Genomic DNA, 26,535 nt, shown 5'->3' with positions numbered 1-26,535 from the left:
TTTCAGTTCATGGGGGGAAATATTAAAAGAAATAAAAATACCAAATCATTAAACTTTCAGAAGAGATAAGACAAAATAAGATACCATAGTTTTTAAAAAATTACTACTTAGGAATTTAATAATCCAACATTCAAGAAAAATTTGATTTTGGAAAATTCTTCCACGTTTGGCTTGCACATCTTCTTTGGAGATAAGGTTTTGGTATCATGTCTCAAGGTGCAAACACTCAGGAAAAAAGTTCCTACCTGTTTGGCTGGAAGGAGATTCTGTCATAGCCTGTAATCTCACATAGGTCCTTCTCTAAATCCTTGAAAAGCTGATGATACCCTTGAGCTTGATCCAGAGGAACAAAAGGGTGGATGTTGGCAAATTCTCTCCATGTAATAGGCTATAAAAACAAACCAAACAAATATATAAAGAATGCTGTAACAAAATACTCTACAGACAACTCTTTCTGTTAAACTCTGTAAAGGAATGATGTTGCCTTGTGGTCAATTAAATATCAAACACCAAGTATGTTGATCTGCTGGAGGCTTGGAAGGCTTTACAGAGGGATCTGGACAGGCTGGATTGGATGAGGCTAAGGTTAGTCATGTGAGGTCTAATGTTAACTGATTTAATGTTAACCTTTCAGCTTTTTATTTTTGTAATCAGGTTACACATAAGGATTTGGGGTATTATAAAGTGATTACCCCCAAAGCTTAGAAGTAGCTTATAGAACACATTTGCCCCTTTCTCTTTTGCTCTTTTTTCTCTTCCCCACAGATCACCATGTCCATGTTGATGTTTAAGCCATGGGATGGTGCAAAAGCCTAGAAGATAAGGGGCTAATGTGTATGTCTCAAACACTGATGGACAGATAGCTATGAAGCCAGACAAGGATTGTTGATAAGAGCAGACTGTGTAAATGGGCAAGAAAGAACAGGATGCAGGTGGAGAAGGGGGCCACGTGGAGCTGGAGGTAGAACAGTTTCCTGGGACAACAGTCTTTGTTCTGGCTTCTGGATATACTCAGCACAACACAGTACACCCCAAGTGCAGCAATGAGGTTGAAAAGAGAGCATGGACTGTTCACCAAAGGTTGATCCAGTGGGGGGAATCAAGATCACCAAAGACCTCCAAAGCCCTCTGACCCATTTCCAGAGAGGCCTAGAAGAACTGTGCATTGACTATGCATGATAATTAATTTGCATAGAGAGCAAGAAACTTATCTCCAGGGTTGGGAAAACTCATCTACAGAAGGGTAGGACCCTCAGTGCACATGTGCCTAGGACCCTGGACACAACATCAACAGCCCTACAACTGCCTGAAAAGAGGCTGTAGCCAGGTGGGGATTGGTCTCTTCCAGGTAGTAACTGGTAAGACAAGACTGGATATAAAGAAAAATGTACTCACACAAGGGGTTAACAAGCATTTGAACAACCTCCCTAAAGAACTGCTGAAGTCAACACCCCTGAAAGTGTTTTTGAGATATGTAGATATGGTGATCAGGAACAAGGTTTAGTGATGGACTTGGAAGTGCCAGGTCAACAGCTGGACTTAATCTAAAGGGTGTTTTCTAACATAAATGATTATATAATTCTCAGATTTTCTAACATTAAGAATATGCTTAAAAATTCTTAATTCCTCCTACTACTTAGCTTCACTTACCCTTACATAGAGCTGTGGTATCTACAAGGTAAACAAAGAGGAGTTGCCAAGAATAGTATTAGTTTTGCTTAGAGGAAATATACAAGACATAAAACAGTGAAGGGAAAGAGAGAAAGCAGTGAGAGAAAGGGGACAAAGGAAACTACTGAAAGTGAGAAGACAACAGGGAGAGAGCAAAGGAAGCACATTCCAAGTCAAAAAGTCATTTGGTAATCAAATAGCCTGGCTAAAGCTCTGCTCCATGTGGTATCAGCTAAAAAAATGAAGATATCTGGGGACTCTTCAGCTGGGGAAAAGGGAATTATCCTAAGAAATTGCAAACTGAAAAAGAAGCATGAATTGTCTGTCCCATCTGACTCTTTCCATATTTCTGAGGATTTGTGAAGTATTAGACCAAGAACAGGCTTTACTTCACTGGAATGACACTGGCTAGATAGTTTACTCATGTGGATATCAAGTGAGACAGTATTATTGCAACTTACTGTGAGTTCAGCTGAACTATTGAGCTTCATTGTGCAGGACCCCTAAAAATACAAACACACATCAGTATTTATTGAAATACATAAACATATAGGTAAGTACATAATTTTTTGTCTTTTCTTTTTGGTAAATACCTACCAAGGGAATCATGCTGTGAACAAGGGAAATATCTTTGTTTTCTAATCTTTTCATGTACCGCACAATATTTGTCTCAGAGTGATAGCTGGAGAACACAAAACACAATGTTAAGGCAAACAGATCAGCTGTACCAGCTGCTACATAGGAAAAGAACACAAAAAAGAAGTAAGACTGAGGATAATTATTAGTATATACCAAGTAGTTATTTTCAAACTGGCGCTTTAAGCTTGCTAATAGCAACACAGATTAAAAATGCTTATTATTATCTCAGTAACACTATCAGTAAATATGGAATACAAGGATACCATGTCCTCAAATGGCAGGTTGTACAATGCAGCAGATTAATGGAAAGATACATTCCCTCAGTGGTCATGAGCATCGCTCTGCTCATTTAAAATGAGAGGATAGCTAAAAATGCTACAAAATATCTTATTTTAGAGTAATGAGTTACTGTATGAATCTAGGTACAAAACTGTCCTCAACTGACTCCACTGCTGGTTTCGAAAGGAGATATTTCAGATTCCCTAAAAATAGCAAACATACATTCAGATTCCCTAAAGGTAGCAATCAGACACTCACAAACCTGTTGAAAACCTGGTGTGTCAAGAATTTGGAAGTTCTCTTAAATGGGGTGCTAAAGATGCCTTTGGTTTCCTCACCCATACCTTCAGCAATTAGCTCCTTCAACAAAAAGAACAAAAAGAAACAGAGTCAAATATTTTAGTGGATTTTTTTTTTTTTTGTAGTCAACTTCCATTAGAACTAGCTTATGAACCAGTTTGCCTCAGGATTTAGTCAGCTTTTAAGGTAAAACCTCCACCTTTAATATCATATATATCTGTATTTACCTAGCATGACAACAGCGATATATTAAAACTGGGTACCTTTAATGTCTCAGTAGTCCTTATCTTGTAGGTATTGCTGCTAAATGCTAATGACATGCAACAAAAATTCCAGTGGGGAAAGAAATAACTGACCCATGTCTTAACCATCACAGAAGAAGTAATACCCTAAATACAAGGTGTCCAAGCTGACCAAAAGAACTGAGTGTCGCAACCAGAAAACGGCATATAAATCCTTTATTTAACACTACCTTTTTATTTGAGAGAGGATCTGAAATTCTTAATATTTAACAAATGGTGATCATAGAGAAACCCACTATACAAGACCAGTTTTGGTTTTCAATAAACTCTGGAAACATTTAGATAATTTAACCCACATGACCTATTATGTACTTACAGCAGAAGACTCGCAACCAAAAATCCATAATATGTCATCTAGATCTTTCTCATTTACAGTTTCATCAAGTGATACTCCAAGCTATGGATAAAAGCACCAGTAATTACTTAAAGCTGTTTATTCTAGAGACATAGTACATTTGTTTTGGTCAAGAAAACATTTCCAGAAACACAAGAGGAAAAAAAAAAGCAATCTACCCAACAATATGTAAACATACATATTTATAGGTATTTATGATATATAAATTTATTTTATTTATATAACATGTTCCAGTTCCTTCCTTTACCCTCCTAAACCATCCAAGCCAGATGGTTCAGAAACTTTGATACTCATGACCTCCTTTCTACTGTTTCTAAGTGTTTTCTATTTAATAAGAAAATTGCCCATTTTCATGTAACACCCCTTCCCCCATTCCAATTTACAGAACATACTACACTTTGTGAAGAGCCCTTTAGTGCCAACCAAGATGTGGTATAGATTTCAGTCTGCCTGCAAACACTGCCACAGGACCTGAATTCTGGGTGTCACCTTGTATTTCATCATTAAATTTTAGAGTGTCTCCACTCTACCCCTTAGTGGCATATTTAACATGAAAAGATTAGATAATCCTTTTAATTGGCATAAAATGAAAACACAATCATTATTTCTGGAAGTTCAGTGCATCACAAGTTCATTCTTTATATTATCCTTATAATTGATGGATATATTTGAGCAAATTACAAGATCTTAAATAATTTTGTTCTGTTTAGCACAGATTGTAATGTAATGATTAGAAACTTAATGAAGAAAATGTCGTACTACAAAATTTCTGAATTTATCAAAGGTTTAGAAAGTTAGTTTGCTTACTTTGCCATCACTATAAATCCGAAAATTTATCTTTCTAAGAGCTGCCCTGTCCAAAACCTCTTTGACTGAGCATCCACACGTGATCGTCAAGGTGTCAAAGAACAGATCATGATGTAGCTTATGACCAGCTCTCCTGAGACCTATAAAAAACAGTAAGTTAATTCTATTATATATGCACAGTGTATTGCTTGCTAAGGTGCTAGTTACAGAGCAATACTATGTATCTCATAAATAAATGCTTTTACATAATAAAGCAAAATATGGCCCCTGTGTAAAAAGCAGCAAAATCACCATCTTTTTATTGAAATGTTACTGTGTATGAAATGCAACTAAATCAGATTCAAACCTAAGTAATAATGCAGATTGAGTGTAGGGAAGGTAATTCTGATACATCAAATCTGACATATATACAGCAGCAGAGTTGGTATATGAATGTGATAAAGACAAAATAATAAGATTGGAAAGATATTAATGGATGCGAATTGCCACAGAGCTTGCCATAACAATGTTTAGAGTCTTAGGGTTTTTTCCAGTAGCAAGAGGTCTTCTGGCTATCTGGCAAATAAAGTATGGATGTTTCTTACAGTAATCCCTTGGTTCCAAATATTCTAGTTTTGTATAGCTCCTTCTGACAGCCATGGTAGTATTATCAGTGAAAAAAAACCCTACCAGACCACATAGTCCAGGTGCAATCATTATGTTCTGCTACAGATTGTGTGCTTTTCTTCAGCTATTAAGCTTTGGGATTTCAATGTTTGTAGCAGATATGATACTCCACCCAATTTAACTGAAATGTTTCTATTGCTTTAATATAATTTATTACCTTCCTTTGCTATATTATTTATACTCTGTGCAGATTTCTGTGTGTAAGCTAGGATGGTTCATCAAAAGAAGAAAATGCTGGCAAACAGCAGTTCAACAGTACCATCCAGGGACGCACTCTGCAGACTTCTGTTAGTTTCCCAAGAAAACAGAAGCAATGCCTGCAAGTTCTTATCACACAGACATCTTATTCGTGGATGTCATTGCCAGAACTACACAAAAACCATCAGCTGAGAATTTTGTATTAAAATTATGCCTCTTAAGTTGAGAGAGCACGCATCAGATGGACACCCCTGCTCTGCCCTGTAAGTTTATTTAAGATGTGTTTTTTAAGGGGTAAGGGTTTTAGAACAGTTTCTGTAAACATTAAGTACGCACCTTCAGCCAAGATTAGAGCAGCATTGTGTACTCGTCTTGCAATATGCCTTAGTCCATCAGACCCATGGTATATACCAAACATGGCTGACATGTTAGCCAGAAGAGCCTAGGATCCAAATACAGTTCAGGATATTGTTATTGTGAGCAAAGACTACTTCATGTAAGTTCAGTGGAAAGTTTCTTTAGCACCCAGAGACAACCACATATCCTCAGCTGATGTTATAGCTACTCATGTCCTGCCTACAAAATAAAAGGAGGGAAAGGCAACATACTTTTATGAAACTGTAAGGACTGATTATGAATTCAATGCTGTTTGAAATGTAATTGTTTTAGCAATTAACATGTACTTAAATTCAACTACTGCAACAAAGATCCTTAAAGACTTTAAAGTCAAGGATCAGTATAAAAAAAATATAGAGTATCTCCTTAATACTAAGTATATAAACTTGTGTCAATAATAATCTCTTCTCAAAATCTGTCACAACATAAGAGCAGGAGGAAGGCAATGCTAGGAGCAAAAAAAGTTATGACCCTGGCTGGCTGGAGGTCTGTGGAAGTATGCTGAAAATAACTATTTTGGATACTGTTGGAACTCTGATACTTACTCACTTAATCATGGTATTTTCCTATAAAGATATTGCTTTGATGATGTAACATTCTTGCATCAAATTGCATAGACAAAAAATATAAGTTGTGACAATTTGAGTAATTAGTTTAACAAATTATAAGTTTATTTCTTCTGCCTTGAGTTGGCAGAAGAAATTCCAATTCAGACCATTGGAATTCTCTTCTACTTTATGAACAAAAACTGTCTTGCTTATAACAAACACGCCACTACTCAGTGGTGTTTATGCTACAAGACAGACAGATTCATGACACTGCAAGAATTCAGGACTACAGTAAGGAAACAGATAGTAAAACTCTCTTTTCAAGCAGACCCCATCATTCAAAACAAATGAACAAAGACCAGAATATTTCTATGTCCTTCATTTTTCTACTAAAATCTCTCTAAAGTATAGGTAACTCATGTTCAACTTGTTCCTTTCTAGCCCTGAAAATAAAGTGTAAGTTACCTGTGCTGTGCAGATGTTGCTGGTAGCTTTATCCCTCCTGATATGCTGCTCTCGTGTTTGTAAAGCAAGCCGGTACACTTCCTTCCCACTTGCATCTCTAAGCCACAAGTGAAAATGTTGCTTCTGTTACTTTAAAATTACAGTTATTTATGACACAGAACTTTATGCATGCTAACCTGAAACTAATTATCTATCCTCAGAGACAGAAGGGTGCTAGAGAGAACAAAGCATACATCAGGACAGCTGCAATATCAAACAAAGCAAGACTAAAGCATCTCTAGATTTCTGTTTAACTACAGGAAATTTGGTATTTGCCTTAAAATGACACAGATTATTGCAGCTATTTGAACTGAAAAATAATATAAACTAAATATTCCTAATTTTATTGATAACTGTGAGTGTTTTAGTTATTTTGGTTACTGGAGTACTTCTGGATAGCCTCTGTGCACAAAGATGTGCAGTGTTCCGAGTGACAATTACTTTGCATTTCAATTATTACTAGTTTGACATCTTGTCAAAATACACAGTACATCACTATAAGCAACTATTAGAAGCAGATTTTGTACACTGTTTCTCTGCATAACTATAATTTGAACTAGATTAACTTCCTTCTAGATTATTTTGGAGGTTCACTGAATTTTCTACTTCTTTCCATTTATGTTTTATAAGATTGGATGACAGAGAAAAAGTCAGTACAGAATATGTGGAGTAAGTTAGCTTGCAAAGCCTCCTGCCATCACAATGAATCCACTCTGCTTTTGGTTATCTCTTCATCCCACAATGCCACAAGAATTATAGACAGTTCCACACAAATGGAATTCTTGAAGCTTGCTTCCTCAAAACTGAAAGGAACTTTTAGTCTCACCATTTTTAAAAAAAAATAGGGTGCTCAGTACAACACCATGGTCACCTGTTGTTCACAAAGGCTGCACAAGATGGTCATAGGGTGTTTTTTATGGTTTCTTATTTGTTACTAGGATCTCTGAGGGGAGACTTTAGACAGGATATCAGGTAAAAGATTTTCAAAGGGTTCTAAAGCATTGGAACAGGCTGCCCAGGAAGTGACAGCATCACCATCCCTGGAAGTGTTCAAAAAATGTGTGGATATGGCACTAGAGAACATGGTTTAGTGGTGAACATTGTGGTAGGTTGATAGTTGGACTTGATGGTCTTGAAGGTTTTTCTAACCTTAAGGATTCTAAGACTCTATGATTTCAATCTTCACTTACTGGCCGAGGGAGCCCTTACCTTGTGACACCCACCATTCTGCCCGGCATCATTCTCACTAGATTTTCCTTCACAGCAAAGAATGCTGCATGGGGTCCCCCATAGCACAGTGGGACGCCAAACCTCTGGGAGTTACCCAGGACAACATCTACCCCAAACTCTCCAGGAGGCTTCAGAATACAGAGGGCCAGAAGGTCAGTAGCACAGCAGGCGAGAGTCTGAGAACAGAAATACACAAAGCAGTCAGCCTCTGTTCTAAAGGAATGGTGTCTACATGGGAGCTAGGTTTTTAAATTTAGTTTCAAAGAGTTCCACATCACTTGCATGGAGCTGAAGTGCAATGGTTGCAATGGTTATGAATTGCATGTAGCTGAGATGGTATCTCATTAACACTTAGTTTCTATCAATATGGCTGACAGATTGATATCTGTGTGACCAATAAAATTTACCCCATTCTGATGAGCTCTTTCAACAAGTTCAGAGAAGTCTTCAATCTTCCCTTCAGTGTCTGGATACTGAAATAACACTCCACTGACATCCTTTCCACTGAAATCCATCTCATGGGGTAATTTGAGCTCCGTAATAACACCTGTATAACTGGAAACAAAAACATGCAGAAGGTAAAATATTCAAACCACCTCCAACCTTGGAGTGATACTTAATAAGATGTTTTCATGGAGGCATATATGACTCTTTTCTTTAACATACAAAGAGAGTTGAACGTCTTTGCAGCAGTAAGCACTGAGAAAGTTTCACATCATGGTATATAGTACTGAAGAAGAATTACATTTGATATCATCATCAGAAATACAGAGCAAAGCAAACAGAGAATGCTTAAGATACTTGCTTCCTAGTAAAAGAAAAAAATGACTAGGCTGAATTCAACAGTCAAATGTATGCAGTTGTGCAACAATTTAAAGGAAAAATTAAATATTTTCTTTTTATGATATGTTTAGTCTCTTTTTAAACAGCTTTAATTTCTTTGCAGTTGAATTTGAACTAGAAGTAATGCCAAGTGGCAAGAGACTTCTGCTTTTAGTTTGCAAAGAAAGCACAGGCCAGAAATGTTAGTTATACAGCAAAAAGGCACAGAGGGAAAATGGTTCAGTGTAAGGGAAAAGATATGGTGGAAAATGGAGGAAAACATTACTTTGCTCTAGTTTGGACCACTGCTATAGTTTGAGGGTGGCATCGGGCATCTACATAGAACTTTCTCCTTTTGTTGTGTCTGTTAAAAAAAGAAAAAGAAGGTTTACACATCAATAATATATTGTTTTCCATGGAAATAAATTAGCTTATTTTCCAGAAGTGAGTTTTTCTATGTAAAAAGGCAGTTGAAAATATTGGTTATTATAACCAGATTAAGTGTAAGATTGAAGAATGTTTCTGGCACATTTACATTAAGAAAGTTCATTTCAGACACTCAAGTGAGAATCATACATGGCAAAAATGGAAACAGAACAGGGAACTAATTTCAAAAGGCATGGGAATGGCTCCACACACTCTTTTAAAGGAATACAACTGTGGTCTTTAATACAGACTTTTCAATGTTGCCCTGGATAAAAAAAAAGAGCCATTCAAGTAGGGAGATGAAGATGGGTCCCTGCTCACAGCAGTGGGGATAGGACTAGGCGATCTTTAAGGCCCCTTCCAACCCAAACCATTCTGTGATTCTGGTAAGCGGAATTTTTTGTCACACTGAGGCTTTGAACTAGTGAGTAGTTAGAAAACTATTTTTACACATATGAAACTATGATTACACAGTCTCTGCTGTGTAATCACCTTCCTGATACCCAGTTCTGAGTGACCTTCAATAATTTCTCATACTTATTTGATTTGCAAATCGCTTTCACGTGGCCCTACAACAGGCATCCATGAAAGTAGATTGTATATACCAATAACAGTTTCACTTTTAGCAACTTAGAATTATGTACTTCACACTTTTTTAAAGCTTAATTTAATCACTGATGGAAAAAGATAATGCACATCTTCAACTTTCATGGCTGCAAAAGACTCAGGCCACAGTCCATTAGATCATGTGATAAAAGGTCCTGTGCATCCCCCAGAAAGGCAATGGCAGGTGGGGGAGCCCAGATAACAAAATGTATAAATAAATGTCCCTGCTGCTCCCAGGTGTTTCTCAGGGAAAATCAGCCCAACAGAGCCCCATCTCCACAAGTGCAGAGGCGCAAAGAGCCCACCGGGCAGGTGGGAACTCCAATTCATTAATTATCACAGGCACACCATCTGCGTGCCTGCCCCCACTTGGCAAGTAGACATTATGGGATGCACAAGAAAAGCATCTGGGGATCACAAACATGTCTTATTATGACATGTTTAGGGGGGAAATAATACAGTTAAGTGATTCTGCGAGCAATAATTGTAGCAAAATAGGGGAGTAAGGGGATAGACTGGGACAGTCACATATAAATAGTTCGTTGCTGAAGTTCTTGCACCTAACTAGTGAAGTCTGTCATCTCTTCTTGTTAAATGCCTTTCTGATTCCTTTCATGGGTAAGGGGACTCCATATTCCCTGTGTGTGCATGTGTGTGTGGGTGAGTGCCACTGGAGTCAGACCACAAAGGATCCACATTTCCATAGTGCAGCAATTGAAATGAGTGGAGGGAGTGGAATGGAGTGAGTGCCAGCAACTGGAGCAGCACATCAGCCAGTAGGAGCTCTTGTGTCTGTGGAGGTAGCAGTGGGAGCAGGTGTGTGTCTGCCAGGAGCTGGGCTGGTATCCCAGGTGGGGTGACTAGACTCTTTCCAGTATGTCCATGTCTCTGTTGTACAGGGGCACTGGGCACAGCACTGTGGGATGTGGGCTCATCAGGGTGAGAGGGAGGGATCCCCCCCTGGCATCCTGGTAGAACTCCTCCTCCCAGTGCAGCCCAGGAGATTGTTTGCCTATTGGCCACACACTGCCGGATTGTGTTCAATCTGATGTCACCCAAACCCCCCAAAGGCCTTTTCAGAAAAGCTGCTTTCCTGCCTGCCAGACCCCATCATGTACCCCATATGCCAGGGGTTGCTTCTCCCCCATCTGCAGGACTTTGCACTTCCCCTTGTTGACCTCACAAGCTTCCTGTCAACCCATTTACTCCAGCCTGTCCAATTCCCCCTGGAAGGCACCATAACTGACTTGTCCATCATCTGATCCTTGAAGTTCTGCACCATCAGCAAATTTGCTGAGGATACAGTCTGCTCCATCACACAGATCATTGACGGGACCCAGTGTTGCCCCTGGCTTATAACTGTCCTCCACCTAAAGTTCATGTCAATGACAAAGCATCCCCTGGGCCGACATTCTGACAGTTTTCCATCTATCTCTCTCCCACCTCATCCAGCCCATAATTTTTGGTTTCTCAGTGGAGATTAAAGGAAGAGCCACTGCTCTCCCCTCCCAAGCCAGTCACTCAACTGTAGAAAGTCATCAGGTTGGGCAAACATGACTTGCCCCTGTGTTAATTCATGACTCCTTATCCCCTTCTTGTCCTTTACATGTCTGGAAATGGTTTCCAGGCCTAGGAGTTATCCCATCATCCCACTGAGGGATCAAGGTGAGGCTGACTGGCTGGTAGCTCCCTGCATATTCATTCCTCCCTTCCTGGGGACAGGAGTGTCATTTGCTTTGCTCCACTGCTGAGGCACCTGTCCCAGTCACTGTGGTTGTTCAGACACAATCAAGGGTGGCCTTGTATCGGTGTCAGGAGGCTCCCTGAGCAGCCACGGGTGCAGCACGTCAGGACCTGTGTAAGTCCAGTTTGCTTAAGTGTTCTCTAGCCCAACCTTCCTCCAACAAGGCTGAGTCTTCCTTCCTCTAGAATTTCTCCTACGTCCTTAGTTTTCTGAAGGCCTTAAATGTCTGAATTAAACATTTACATCAAGGCTAGGAAGTTCTCTGGGGGCATGGCAACATGGACTCCAGCTGTTTAGTGAACTGCTCACAGTAAGAAGGCCACACTCAACGTCAATCCATTGCCTACACAGGGATAAATGCCTTCAAATTCCAAAACTACTTCCTGTTGTGATTTAACCACACTTTTAAACACAGTACCTGTGACATAATTGCATGGCCTCTGCAGCAGCTGTCCCTTCATCCAGCAAAGATGCATTAGCCACATCCATTCCTGTGATATCACACACCATCGTCTGGTAATTTAGGAGGCTCTCCAGCCTGCCCTGGGACACCTCTGGCTGGTAAGGAGTATACTGGGTAACCCTGTTGGAAAAAAGTTCTCTGTTTGGGTCTAAGAAAATACATGTGTAACAAAGTTATGGCAATATACATTGTAATTTTTACCTTTTGGTGTCGATTTAACTTTTTACAGGAAAAGAATTCTGTTTCTCCATTTTGAAAAGAGAAATTTCTTTTAAAGCAGAGGTGTGAGGACATTATGGAGAAGGACAGAGTAAGTAGACACTGAGTGTGGAAGAATTAAATCAAGTCACAATATACAAAGCAGAATGTGTTGTTCAAGCATATCTAGATATTGCCACAATTTTTCAATGCTGTTTCTGAAGACCTTTATTTATCAAGTCTTCTCCACCCTTTTAAGAAAAAAAGCATTTGATATTTCTCAGAATCAAGCTCAGAAGTACGCAATCCTTGTGCAATGACAGTTTCCATATGTGTTAGTGGAGGGAAGTCAGACTGATGTAAGTTTTATCTGTTGTCATTTGGGGAAAAAACCAGTAGTGCAATATAAGCAACTCCTTCAAAAATGCAACAATCTAAGGGACACGGTCTATTCTAACAGTCCAGAAAACAAAGCAGCATGGGTCCAGGAATAAAAGGCAAAAACAGAGGTCAGACTCTCCTCTCTGCTGGAAATTTGGGCACTGGATTACACAGTAGTTCAGGACAGACTTTATGCCAGGTTGAATTTAGAGTAGCAGCCAGAAACAAGTGGTAAGTGCAAACACTTGTGACCTCTGTTTTCTTGTGATGGAAGAAAACAGCAGTTTGTTTCCCTAAAAGGGCAGTAGCAAGTCCTAGACTTTTGAAAAATGAAGTGAAGGTATAAACTTTCCAGAAAGACCCCAGTATCTGGAAGCTCAAGTTGTGTAGAGTCAATAGAAGGTAAAAACCAAAGATCTTTTAAAAACAAGCTGGAGAACTTGATATTGAGCAGGATGAGAGTAGCAACGAAATGGTAAGGTGAGAGAGAAAGCAGGAGAAAGTCCTGAAGAGAATAAAATAGCTAGAAGAAGGGCATATTCAGTAAGTGAACTCAAAGTGTAAAATATTATGCTAATACATTAATCATCTAATTTAATGAAACATCTGCTTGAATTATTCACATACACTATTCAGTATAGCAACAGAAAGCAATAGCTATGTATAGAGTACATAAATCTTGATGATTTTCCCAAAACCTGGAGGGTTTTTTTCTCAGTTTTGGCCAGTTCTAGCACTAAACTAATTATCATCATATGACTGCAGAGTTCACAAGTGAGACCAAGTCCCAGACTGCATGTAGCCTTGCTAATCCCAATAGTAGGGCTTTTTTCTCCACAGCAGCTAAACCCAGTGTTCAGTTTGCCAGATAAACTTTCACTTTAGTAGTATTAAGATTTCTTTTCTGTATGGTCCCCCTGCCCACTCAGTTCTCACCAATAAAAATAATCATTCCAAATGCCTTTGCATGAGCAATGACTTTTATTGATTAGTAGAAATTTCTCTGTACCTAAAGTTTTACAACTGCGTTTTCTCATTTTATTTCACCTAAGGGCCATTTCTTGTATTTTAATTTGCAGAAGGAACTAGAATTAGACTAACAACAAGAATTAAAACATTGTGATTAACTGAAATGCATTAGAGAACTCCTGCTCCACATAGCTGGGAAAGTACATTATATTATAAAACAAAATTAATGAAGCCTTATGACTTTGATATTATGGTTTTGAATGGTCAACACAGTTGAACTAAAACAAATCAATTTCAGAAAGATGGGAAAAAAATCAACCAAGAAATCTTGAATTCCAGTACTGCCACAAACTACTATGAAGCTTAAGAGTTCCACAAATAAAGACACCTTTTATAACATAAGCACACTAAGTTAAGCACTCCTTTTAAAAGGGTTTTTTGGCATTTTTTAAGCATCTACATATTTTAATTGATTCTACTTCTCTACAAGTTCTTCAAATAAAATATCTGGCTTTAGTGTGCATTCTGTGTTCTGCCTGAATCTATACTACATGGTAAGTGACTTTTTAATGTAATTTAAAAGCAAACTCTCTAAAAGTAATTATTGCACAGTATGTAGCTATTTTCAGAATGCAATGCTTTCATTACATAATGAGTGTTACTAACTAACAAGTTTAATAATTTACATTAGAGATGTGAAAGACTCTCAAGAATGTACCATGCTTTACATGTTTGTATTTTTACATATTTAATGTCTGGGGGCAAAGGAATCAAGTTGAACTTAGGGAGACTTCTAGTTGCTCTAACAAATGCCAAGCAAAGCAAACACAAGTTATGTAAGGGAGACAGAATAGATCAGAAGCAATAAGCCTGAGCTTGTAGTATTTCCCTTGGAGCTGCAATGTGAAGTGTGTCGGCATGGAAATTCTTACACACTCAGCAGAAATAAGAAGTTTGATTTCTTAAACAGCTTCCATGAAGCCTGCATAGTTGTTTCAGCACACATGCATGCACACATATATGCTTTCTCTCCAACAAATATTTTAGCCTTCACTTTAGCCATCTAATAGTTTAACTTATAGCCATTTAGTTTGGCTTTACTGGACAGTGCAAGATCAGATTTCTGGACAAATTTGTTTCATAAACACTATATAACTTTTTAGGATTGAAACGTCTGCAGTTCATTTTGTTCCACTTACTTTCTAGCTATTCTTGTCTTTGCTTCTACCAACCAATAATTTGGTTTCCGGGTACTGTATTGAAATATTTAGATTGCATGTGTGGCAAAAAGTGAACAAGAATAAGGCCAAATAAAACCTTGCATACATGTATTTCATAGATTCCGTGACTTCAAATGCTGCAACTTTTCCACCAGTGATACAAATAGAGCCAACAAATCTAAAAATAAATAAGACTTAGAGGCCTACAGATATGTAGACCCATATAGGGCAACCCAAAGTATAAAAAAACACATAACATCTAAGTAACAATGACTTTTTGCACTCAGTAATATGATCCTTTGGTTCATTGTGGGGTTTTTTGTTGTTTGGGCCTTTTAAAATATATATAAAATCTTTAAATACTGATTTTACTAAAATAAAAATTACTCAGGAATAAAGTAATTTAAGTAAGGTACTCATTTTAATACAGTATAAAAGAAGCATTTTAGTGACTGGTGATAGGGGAACTTGTAAACTAAATGAGATAATGCAGGATGACATTCAGGCTGCTGGAGAGGCCACATGAAATTTAGCTTTTCCTGTTGCATCATTCCTGACTTAAAATTCTTTAGAAACTGAATTGTCAACTGGATGATCCGAACCAAGTACAATATTCTCAGCCTTTTCATAAATGAATTATCTTATTATGATAGTTCAATGTCATTGCTGTTCACCAAAGAATTATTTGATCAGACAAGATGAGAACTCACTTTATGGGCAAACATTCAAAAAAAAAAACCAACCAAGAAAGATATCCAAGGAGAAGAGACTGTAGAATTTTCTACTTCCTTTGAAGTTTCTCACTTCCTCATCACAAAACCATGATCATAGTATTGCATAGTATTTAACTACCTCCACCCAAATTGCATACACCAGTGGAGGAGGGAGCTGGTTTGAAGTTAGGAAAAAGTTAGGAAAGAATTACTTTCGTTTAAGAGGTAAGTCTCTATAATTCCTTAAAGCAAACATGTAATTTGTATTAGTTCATAATATATAGGAGCTGTAAATAGAAGCCACAAAACGAGTGGCACATTTTACAAAAAAGAGCATCTTCTAAAGTAAATTTTAAGCTTTAGCATGAACAACACAGTTCCTACACAGTAGGATACACATCATTACCACATATATGAAAGCTTTAGTAAAAAAAATAGGTTTGTGGGACAAATGTGTACTTATACATATGCATTTAACAATAACATGTGTTACATTACCATCCTGCATTCTCCAACAAGTTGCGCGCGATGGGCTGAGGCACTGAGCAGTTGTAATAGCCCATGCCTATATAGGACCGCCATATCTTGTTCTTCTTTGCAATATTGTGTAGTGTTTCAAGGATTTCATTTTCACCTAATTGGAAAGACAATACGTCAGAATGCTACAGCTACATGTAACAGTAACAGTTTTTAACCGAAATGTCTTCTACCCCAGTGTAAAAAAACACATTGGTGGTGCAAGTACAAACAGTAGCAGAATGAAGTGCAAGTCAAGAACAGCAAAGATAAAACAGTAAACAGGTAAAATATTCTAGGGAAGTTTAAATTCTGCCAGAATTTTGAAAATGCAACAACCTGAATAATAACAGAGTTCCAAAGCAAGTGGAAAGAATAGTGGGAGAAACAGCTGTAGGCGGAAGGAGCTCTTTCTGTATACTGATACAATGTACACTCAACCCAGAAGACCCCTATCTTGCACATGCATTAAAAAGTACCTCAGGAAACATTTTCTGTTAGCTGAATCTTTCAGAATCTACACTGCTTGAAGCTATTGCCATCCACAGCTGTCATTTAGTGTTTCTATTGGAGTCATATTTGCACAAAGTGAGCTTACACCAAGCACCCAAGAATAATTTCTTAGTATCACAGAACTTTATTTCCTAACATTTTCCCTAAATTGTTGATAAAACAGAACAGTTCTTTTAATTCAATTTTAGCATATTTCACCAGTTTATTTAGAAAAAATTTATAAGAATATTTATAGTTAATCTCATTCCAAATGAGATTAACTTTCAAATGAGTCTGTCAATCTAGTTTGAAGACATTACAAAAGAATGATTTTGAAATATATAGAATGAAAGCATTTGCATTCCCTCTCTCCCCCAACCATAGTTTACTCTTTGGTCTTGCTTCTCAGTGTCCTGAAAGCAGTGCAAAAATCACACTGAGTCACCCTGTTCCTAGCAGTCAGTGAATAATGCTACAAACATCTGCCAAACAGTCGTATTTTAAAAATATATTAGTAGCTGAGGATGCAAAAAGATGGTCAGTAGACAATCTTAAGATCACACAGACAGGTCAGCCCAACCTATCAGACCTGGGTGGAACTGGAAACCAACCCTCCTGGGTGAGGGAAGCAGATGTTTTTTAATTCTTCCCCCAAATCTGACCTCAGAGTTTGCTGTAATGGGACAGTTGCACCAAGTCCTGCTCCCTCTGCACCACAACTTGAAGATGTCACTTTGTAATATAATGCTACAAATCACAGAATTAGAATATCTCAGGCCCTGTATGTCTCAAAATCTATTTTCTCTCTGTAAGTTACTCCAGCAAGAGATATCAAGTCAGAATAGTTAATTTTCTAGAATGCGATGGCAAATCATTATCTAGGTTTTGAATTAATTTCTAGAGCAACCACAAACAAGGATTTTAGAACTTCAGCTCTGATTTCAAAACTCCGTTTTTTCCTTTCACTCAAGTTGCTACTATTGCATTTCATGCAGAAAGATTTTTTTTTTCAAAAATCCCCAGGTTTTCAATTAATTCCTTCCACAGTCACATTACACCTTTCACAGAGTTTTTTAACTGACGTTCAGTTCTCATTTCAAAGTTCATTTCTTCTCTGCCTTTTACTCAGTGTTACCATTAGATCTAATGTATGAAGACTGATTTCTTAGTTTCAGTAAACTGGAATTTTTTTTTCTGGAGACTTGTTATATGCTTATTAGGTTTGAAGTCAGCAATGTCCAGGGCAAAGTTTCTAAAGTATAGTGAAAAACTTCACTCCCCAAAACTCTTCCCACAGAGTTTTTCATAAGAGAGAGGCAACTGTTTAAGTAAGCTTTAACATTGTAGAGGCCTTCCTCTACCACTTGCAAAAAGTTTGATGAAAGACAGCTTGGTTGCAATTTCAGACAGAGGCTTGTGCTCTTGCATAATTCAAACATCAGAGATTTCTTGGAAATGGTAATGAATTTCCTTGTTTAATTCCAAACTGCAGTTGAAGGCAGAAGTTGGCTATCATTTAACTTGCTTGCTAGCTCAATATCACACACAAAAATGCACTGAGTGCGGTTTCTGCAGTAAACACATACCACAAATACTGCACAATGTGATAGAAAACATTTCCTTTGTTTGGAAATGGGCTTTTCTTCTTGAGTTATTTCTCTGCAATTGTAGCTAACAACAACTACTTGTTAGTAGCATTTATCTTGTGCTGGAGATCTCTGAAATAAACCTGCTTCCAAACTGATTGAAGGCACAAAACCAAAAGCCTAGAGAGGCTGCAAGCATCTTAGGTAGAGATTGTGATTAAGAGTAGAACCACACTCCATCTAGAATACCTACACTGAGAGGTTTCAAGACTGAATATATTTTTAATTATCACATTTTAATGAGCTACCTGCAAAGACGGCTACACAGTTGATTTTAAGCAGGGTGGCAAAATATGGGAGGCCATACTCCTTCCACTCCTGCTTCACCTTACTTCCCTGCTCCTTTGGTCACTATAAGGGCAATGACAGCAGTACAGCTCAAAATATATCTCCCACATTTAACACGCCTCTTTGAAGAGATCAGGGATAAAGACTCCTTATCCTGTGCCTTCCACTGCCTTGAAGCACTTCATCACAGTATATCTTTAGGAAGACAGCTCATAAGTATACCTGAAGTCCTGAATAAGGGAAGTCAATAGCCCCTGATTTATCTATTAGGCTGGCTCACCTATGACCAAACATAAATCCATGAAGATTTCATTAATTCAGCATTTACTTTACACTGATAGGGTTCTGAGTTAGAGTGATGCAGGTAATGGTGAGAGAAGTTAATACAGAAGCTGGAGTCCAAAGACCAGAGAGCAAGGCAATGAAACAAACCACGCTTACCATTACCCCCAGCACCAACAGGAGGGGATGGAGGAGATGCAGCCAGGCTCTTAAAAGCTCTGTATGCATAGCAGGAGGGCCAGAGCCTCAGGCTGGAGATAAGGACAGCTGGGCCCAGGAGGACAGTCCAGCAGTGGGACAGGGACTCCACCTTTTGAGGTTTTATGTTCTGACTGGGTAAAGCCCTGAGCAATCAGCTCTGACCCCACAGCAAAGCTTTGGGTAGAGACTGAGCTGGGTCTGTCTCCATCAGTAGCCTTATTTCCCATTCTGTTGAGCCTAGGTTTCAACAGTGTATTCTCATAATGTTATTTGTGAAACGGGCCTAACTCTTCATTGATCAATTTGTAAATAACTAATACTAATACAAAGGCAGATGAATGTGAAACATAGGAGTGATCTTACGTATGGTTAAAATTGATTTTTAAATTAATAATGAAGTTGTTACATTTCCAGTTTGGTCCCCAAGACTGTCACCAATTCTGAAAATAGCAGACTTTTTCCACTGTATAAAGTATATAACTTGGAGCATATGCAGTGGAAATGTTGTATTATTCTAAATATCTATTAATTTCTTTAAAAAGAAAACATACAGGATTCTTAAAAATTTTAATTACATAGTTCAAAAAACATAGCTTGAAATATTTTTTGGTTGTGTTACTAATTTCTTCTTAATTCTCCCAGCAATGAGATTAAGAACTAATATGCAAAATGGGGAAATAAAACAGAAAGAAAATTTTACTATATTTAAGTAATGGTTGGACCCTGGCCACTGTCACACTCAGCTGTTTGTTTCCAGTGTTCTAAGAAAAAGTGATTGAAATGGCTTTACTATAGACTCATTTTATTGGATGTACAATAAAAATTCTTTAAGAACCTTGTTCAGCAAAAAAAATTGCCAGCAAAGTCACTGCAGTTGATCTTTATTCCCCTCATCAACTCATTAGAAATTATGATCAAAGGCAGGACTCAGAATAATGTCCACTGCTTTTGCTGTATTCCTTTCCTATAAGTGGAGAAAACTTACTGAGGGTCTGAGAGATTCTGCAAGGGCAGTTCCAGATTGCTACATCTACAGATAGGAAAGGCAGAATATATCACAAAAATAGTAAGAGGGACTGAATTATCGGATCACCAAGTGATGTACTGTTATTTTTGCTAGTGTTTTTGTAATTAGCACAGTAGACTTGCCTTGAACTTGTGAGATACCTGCAAAGTATGGCACTTGAGCATGAGAGTGAAATGAAGAAAATACAAAAGGAGCAGTTCAAGTTATACAATTTTAACCAGGCAATACTAAAAGAAGGTTACTATTTGTCTGATATATTTTTATTCACTTTATGTCAGATCTTTAAAAAAATCTAGTCTCTGAGATCAAGGAAGCAAGATCCCTAGAACCACTGATAAAAGGGGGATTAATTTATTTCCCTTAATTAATTATTTAATTCAATCTCTTTAAAAAAAAAACAACCCAAAACCAGATTATATTGAAGAAAAACAGTTCCAAAGCACAATCAGGCACACAGTAATAAAGCCGTAGGACAGACAAGGAAAGTGCATGCTCCAGGTGCTGTGTGCCCAGCTTCAAGATAAGGGCAGAAAGCCATGGTGCCCTGCCCTCCCTCCCTCCTTTCACTCAGGCTACCTGTGCTCACCCAGCCAGCCTGGGCAGCACCTGATGCTGCCAGGAGCCAAAAGCAGGGGCAGGCTGTGCAAAACAGGATGCCTTTCCCTGTTCGGCCCACAAGGGCTGCTGCCTGTGAAACAAAGAGCAGCAGCCTGAAAGTGTGTGAGGAGCAAAGTGCCCTGGGTGGTAATGCAGATTCTGCACTATGTGTGGCAACACTCTGGAGGGTAACAATTACCCCTGCCACAGGCATCTGAATCATACTGCTTGGACACCAGCAGCAGGGAACCTGAAATTACTAAACTAGCTCTAAAAACCTGTCTGACGTTAGGGGATGATTATAAATTCATCCAGAATTAATTTTTAACTGGCATTTAAAATACAAAATCCTATTAAAGAAGATTCACTGCAAAAGGAGCTGCTAATTTGGAGACACAAATAGTCATTATTACATTGTAACTGCTTCTGAACAGTGTTGCTTCTAATAATGTTTAGACTGGAGACCCGATTGCATTCTTGAGATTTTAGGAACTCATGCTGATAAATTCTAAAATTTGAGAATGTACCTGAGAATGTTTGAGAAAAAAAACTGGTGGAGTTCACAGAAGTATTTGTTTAATTCAACCTTTTAAAAAATTCAACTCCTGAACTAAAAAGCAGAAATAACAAACATATGCACAAGACCTATCCATTACATATAAAGATGGATGTACCATGGCAGCATTGCAGGGATAACTATGACTGACATAGACAGTAGGTTTGTAGGGATAAAATATAGATTAGTCATACAAGATAGTATGTTCCTTTACTTCAAATAGGTTAATCACGACCTATGTGCTAAAGTACCTTTAATACCTAAAGAAAAGCTGATTGTTCAAGTTTCCTTACTGTAACCCTGGGAATAAAGCTCTGTAATACCAGCTGATCCCAATTAAGAATCAAACAGATGTCTAGCCTTGTAGTAAATATTGACTGAACAGAAGTTACATGCCAAAATTAAGTTTTTCCTTAATTGTATCTGCAGAAAAATCTGACTATAAAAAAGCCCTTCTTCAAGAATTAGTTGAGGTACAGGACTGAAATTTACTGTTAGCTGAAATCAGACATCTTGCTATTTCACTCCTACTGGAATTCAGTGGCATGTTCAGATGGTTTTACAACAGAGTCAGCAGACTCGTGGCAAGAGACACTTTTAAAATGTTTTTTGGGTTTTTTTTTTGGTCCCAAAATGGACATAGCTAGTGCTTTCATCTTTCATACCAAAGAAAGGATTTTATTTCAGAAACCTCTTAGCACAAGCTACAGTCCTTCTCTCCTCCATCACTGACAATGGCAGTACAAGTCAAAAATCTGCCAATACAGATAACACTAAAAATTATTGAAAAAGCATTTTGAGTGTAGATGCACTTGTACCATCAAAGCTCGGCATTTATCAGAATGGCTAGTCATTCAGATTTAAGAAAAACAGATCATGGAATCATTTAGGTCAAAAAACATCTCCAAGATCATCAACTCCAACCTCTGACTGATTACCATGCTATCATGTAAACCATGGCACTAAGTGCCACATCCAGTTGTTCCTTGAACACCTCCAAGAATGATTCCTCCCTGCACAGTCCATTCCAATGCCTGACCACTCTTTCAGTGAAGAAATTCTTACTAATTTCCAAGCTGAACCTCCTCTGCTTGAGGCCATTTCCTCTTGTCCTGTCACTTGCTCCTGAGAGAAGAGGCCAAAACCCACCCAGCTATACCCTCCTTTCAGGCAGCAGTAAAGAGTGATAATGTGCCCCTGAGCCTCCTTTTCACCAGCCTGAACCACCCCAACTCTATCAGCTGCTCCTCACAGAACTTGTGCTCCACTGCTTCACCAGCTTTGTAGACTTTCTCTGAACACTTTCCAGCACCTCAGTGTCTTTCTTGTAGTGAGGGGACCAAAACAACACACGATTCAAATTCTGGCCTCACAACTTAAGTGCCAAGAACAGGGGGTCAATCCCTGCCCTGCTCCTGCTGGCCACACCATTGCTGGCACAGGCCAGGATGCCATTGGCCTTCTTGGCCACCTGGGCACTGCTGGCTCATGTTCAGCTGCTGTCACCAGCACCCCCAGGGCCTTTTCCTGTGGCAGCTTTGCAGCCACTCTGCCCCAGCCTGTGGCACTGCCTGGGCTTGCTGTGACCCAAGGGCAGGACCCAGCACTGGGCCTTGTTGAGCCTCACACCACTGGCCTGGGCCCATGGTCCAGCCTGTCCAGATCCCTCTGCAGAGCTTTCCAGCCGACCTGCCCCCAGGAAATGTCCAGGTAAATAAGGTTAAAGACTTTCTCTCTATATGTATGTTATGTCCTTCAGAGAAGTAATGAAGCTTCATTCTTCCACTGAAGAGTAGGTCTGTGCTAAAATGTCTAGGAGAGACAACACAAAAAGAGTGTGCTTCTACTGTAATCGGAGGTTTTATTTATCATCAGTGGAATATGCAATGCCATATAAACAAGCTCTTTAACACAAGCTCCATCCACAGGAGCCTCTCTTTTCTTTTCTTTACTCTTGTTGCATACACACATTTGATTCATTTTCCTTATTTTGGACAACTTGTGAGATTATCAATAGAAGGATCTGTGATGTGATCTTTTCTAGAGACGCACACTGAATCAAAACTTGAAGATTATATATCAAATGTACACATCAAATGTACACACCTGAGATGAGGTCTACAGCTATGAAAGCTTTCCAAAACACCCAAATGTAATTGCAGAGACACATGATACACAGCCATGCTTCTTATTGTGAGTGTGTGGTTTTCTTGAACTACGTGTCTAATTCTATCTGTAAGGATTGACTTCAATGAGACTTCAATGTAAGCTCAGCTGTGTTTGTTACTATAAAGGAGTAGCTCTAGCAAAGCTCATTTGTTCAGCTGCACTCCAATTTGTGGAGTCACTATGATTACATTTTTGAATTATAAAGACAAGTGGAAATTGCTGTATTTGTAATATAAATTTTATAAATGCTGAAGCTCATTGAATAACGTGTTTTGCATTGCCTTGTTTTGTTCTCTCTTTCCATGTGTGAGAGCATTCATGCAAATAAAAACAAATGTTTAAGTTAAAATATAATACAGTTTTCATGACACTGCCCAATTTTGCTAATTCCCTTTAGTAAAAGGTATATGATAGAGAAATAATGCCCCATGCTTACATAATAAATACCATCCTGGTGATTGGAAAGTGTTCTAACAGTATATTAAGGCAAACTTCACTCAGATTACAACGTGATGGGTACAAGATGTGCATGTGTTCAATGTGATGTTGCACAACTTTAAGCTGAGGCTTTAAACTTTTCTTTTAAAAGCTGTGAAATTTTCTGCTACCAGTTCAGCAAAAAACTAGTGACAAACAACTTCACATTAAGCTATAAAAGGCAGCCAGCACACTGGCTGCAGAAGAAAAACACAGTCATGTACAGAAAAAAGGTTTTCTGTACCTCATGCAAGCATCTCTTTTGAAAACTCACTGTAGCATGCTGTGCAATGTGAGACTCTGCATCACAGTCACATTCTTTCAAAGTTTACTCTAAGGGAACAAGAACAGCATAGCAAGTGGAGCAAAATGCCAGTGAACTAAATACACTGTTAACTAATGAGGTCCTGTGACACAGTGAGAACTTGCCTACAACAGGACATCAACTAATGCACCACTGTGTAGGAGACATACACTCAAAATTACTAAGAATCAGTATTTGAGCACTGCATCAAGATTGTGACTTAGGCTGATGCCACCAGTTTAGTTTTTTAGTGCCCACTACCCTGTAAAAATTTTGTAAGAGTATCATATTAATTAACAATAAAAATTAATTATTAAAAAAATTCGAAGGGCTTCTAAGGCATAATTATTAGTGACAAACTGCATTTCACTCCCTCTACTAACCTAAAAATATAGTTACGTAAAAAGTTTTTGTCTTTGAGGTCAGTGAAAATCACTTCTTATTCAGGGAATACCTTGATTAAAACACATTAGCCATGAGGAAAATGCCAAGCACTACTTTCAGCAGTTATACAGACACAAGAAGGCTGAAATTCTGCTTCTCTACCTAGCCTCTCACCCTTTTAATAAGACAGAAAGTTCCAAAAGACTAAAACACCATTGTACTAATAAAACTTTTTAGAGGTAGAAACTATCATTCCCTGTTGAATCCCTCCTGGCTAGACTCTGTCTTTTCAGGGTCTAGTTTTCCTGGCTGCTCATTGTGGTGCTGCCTCTTATGCGTGATGTCATCTCAGAGTAACCAGATTGAACTGGCCAGGAACCTCACCGGAGCGGCAGGCCTGAAGTTTACACTCAAATTACAGCACACTGATGAGCAATGAGAAAATGCCAGCAAGTTTTCTACAAATCAGGCAAAGGATTGTGACACAAAAATGAAGTTAATACTGATGTAACTGGATCCCATATCTGAATGGCCATTGAGCTTTGTTAGTTTTAGTGTAATTGTTTAGCATTGGGGATTTTAAAGTGTTTCTTTCACTTACAGGACTTCCAGCATCATTGTCACAGATTTTGTGCAAAAGTGCAGTTATGCAGATAAAAATTTTGTACTGTGCTTGCTAACTCTTAAAAATGTTAATATCCGAAGCTTCATGAAATCACATCAAGTTTTCTATAGCAATTTGCTGAATTACTGTAGTGGCACAATAGCTGACTCAGATGTTTAATATTCCTCCAGTTTACCCATAACATTCAATTAGACAGATTTTAAATTCTGGCCATTAGTCTACTGTGTATCCATACTGCGGAGACAAAGACTTTTCATGTTATTAAGATATGCAGGTTATTATGGGGGGGGGGGGGGGGTGTCGGGGAGGAGGAATAACAAAGAAATCCTGCAGTTACACGAGAACCACAAAAAGACAGTGGCTCAGTCCACATTAAGGGGACGATTTTTAGTAATACTTTTCCCTACACATTAGGCTCTTGGGACAAAGTAAAGTCAATGGCGCACTTGACCTCCAAAGCGAGTTTTCGAGCAGCCCCTGTCTGCTACACATATTTTCCTACCGAGAGGACAGCTATAAACGCAGCAGCCACATTAATCTACAGAGTTGTTCGGAGATGAATGAAGTGTCGGTGATTGTGCTGTTTTCAAGCCTTACCCTGCACTTCTACTCGGGCGGTAAGACCAGACCGCTACAAGGGTCAGGAGGACATGGGGAGCCGGGGCGCACACCCCGAGTGCCCCCGGCTCCCGCGGGCGCTGGCGGCCGGAAGGGGCCGCGGGAGAGGAGTCCGGGAGCACCCCGGGCCATGCGGTCACTTACAGACGTGGTCGTCCATCCTCAGCGGCCTCCGGAGGCGGATGCTGGCCGGGATGGTTTTGTCCATCAGCTCCTCGACGCTCTGCAAGAAGCGCCCGCACGCCGTGGTTAGCTCCCGCGGGGCGGCACAGCCCGCACCGGGAGGGTCCGGCCGCGCAGCTCCCGCCCCGCACGGCGCCTACCTGCACCCCGACGGTTCGCAGCATCTCCCGCTTCTCCTGCTCCCGGGGCCCGATGTGCCGCCGGGAGAAGTCATCGTGCCGCGGCAGGAGCTGCTCGATGCACCGCGCCGCCTCCCCGCCGCCCCAGCGCCGCTGCCCCGCCGCCGCCGCCGCCGCCGCCCACAGGTGCGGCGCCCCGCGGGCCGCCAGCCGCCCCCACCAGCGCCCGCAGCTCTGCATGCCCACCGCACCGCACAGCACCGCCACCGCCGGGAGCTCGCACTTGTGAGCGGGGGCGGCGCGGCGCGGCCCCCACCGCCCGCGCCAATGGGGCCCGGGGGCGGCGCCGCGCTCGGCCCGCCCGCCGCCACCTGCCCGCCCGCCCCCGGCCCTGACCCCGCCGGCCGGCCGCGCCGAGCATCCCCCGCCGCGCTGACCCGGCTCTGCCCCGGCCTACGGGCACAGCCCGGAGGACATTTTCCCAGTAGAGAGAGTTTTCGTTCACAAAACGAATAGGAGAAAAAGGTTTTTGTGTTTCCTTAACGGAGCGTGGAGTTGCTTTCGAGCGGCGAGCTGTACGATGAGCAACACACTGTCCACAGCTGTTACCGGGG

General features: G+C 39.7%; 1 protein-coding gene across 1 annotated transcript in view; it reads right to left on the bottom strand.

The window, feature by feature from the left end:
* GLDC (glycine decarboxylase) overlaps positions 1-26,161 on the bottom strand; it is a 38,898-nt gene extending 12,737 nt beyond the window's left edge. The window contains exons 1-15 of the mRNA XM_066569861.1: positions 25,943-26,161; positions 25,764-25,842; positions 15,936-16,071; positions 11,912-12,076; positions 9,004-9,081; positions 8,303-8,450; positions 7,875-8,071; positions 6,627-6,723; positions 5,554-5,659; positions 4,354-4,493; positions 3,508-3,588; positions 2,852-2,949; positions 2,269-2,353; positions 2,133-2,174; positions 246-388 (exon numbers count right to left, since the gene is read on the bottom strand). Coding sequence (XP_066425958.1) covers positions 246-388; positions 2,133-2,174; positions 2,269-2,353; positions 2,852-2,949; positions 3,508-3,588; positions 4,354-4,493; positions 5,554-5,659; positions 6,627-6,723; positions 7,875-8,071; positions 8,303-8,450; positions 9,004-9,081; positions 11,912-12,076; positions 15,936-16,071; positions 25,764-25,842; positions 25,943-26,161 — 1,814 coding nt within the window. The remainder of the gene's footprint in view (positions 1-245; positions 389-2,132; positions 2,175-2,268; positions 2,354-2,851; positions 2,950-3,507; positions 3,589-4,353; positions 4,494-5,553; positions 5,660-6,626; positions 6,724-7,874; positions 8,072-8,302; positions 8,451-9,003; positions 9,082-11,911; positions 12,077-15,935; positions 16,072-25,763; positions 25,843-25,942) is intronic.
* Positions 26,162-26,535: the final 374 nt, after the last annotated feature.

Source organism: Molothrus aeneus, chromosome Z, assembly GCF_037042795.1.
Source record: "Molothrus aeneus isolate 106 chromosome Z, BPBGC_Maene_1.0, whole genome shotgun sequence".
NCBI lineage: Eukaryota > Metazoa > Chordata > Aves > Passeriformes > Icteridae > Molothrus > Molothrus aeneus.
This window is presented reverse-complemented; position numbering and strand designations above follow the sequence as displayed.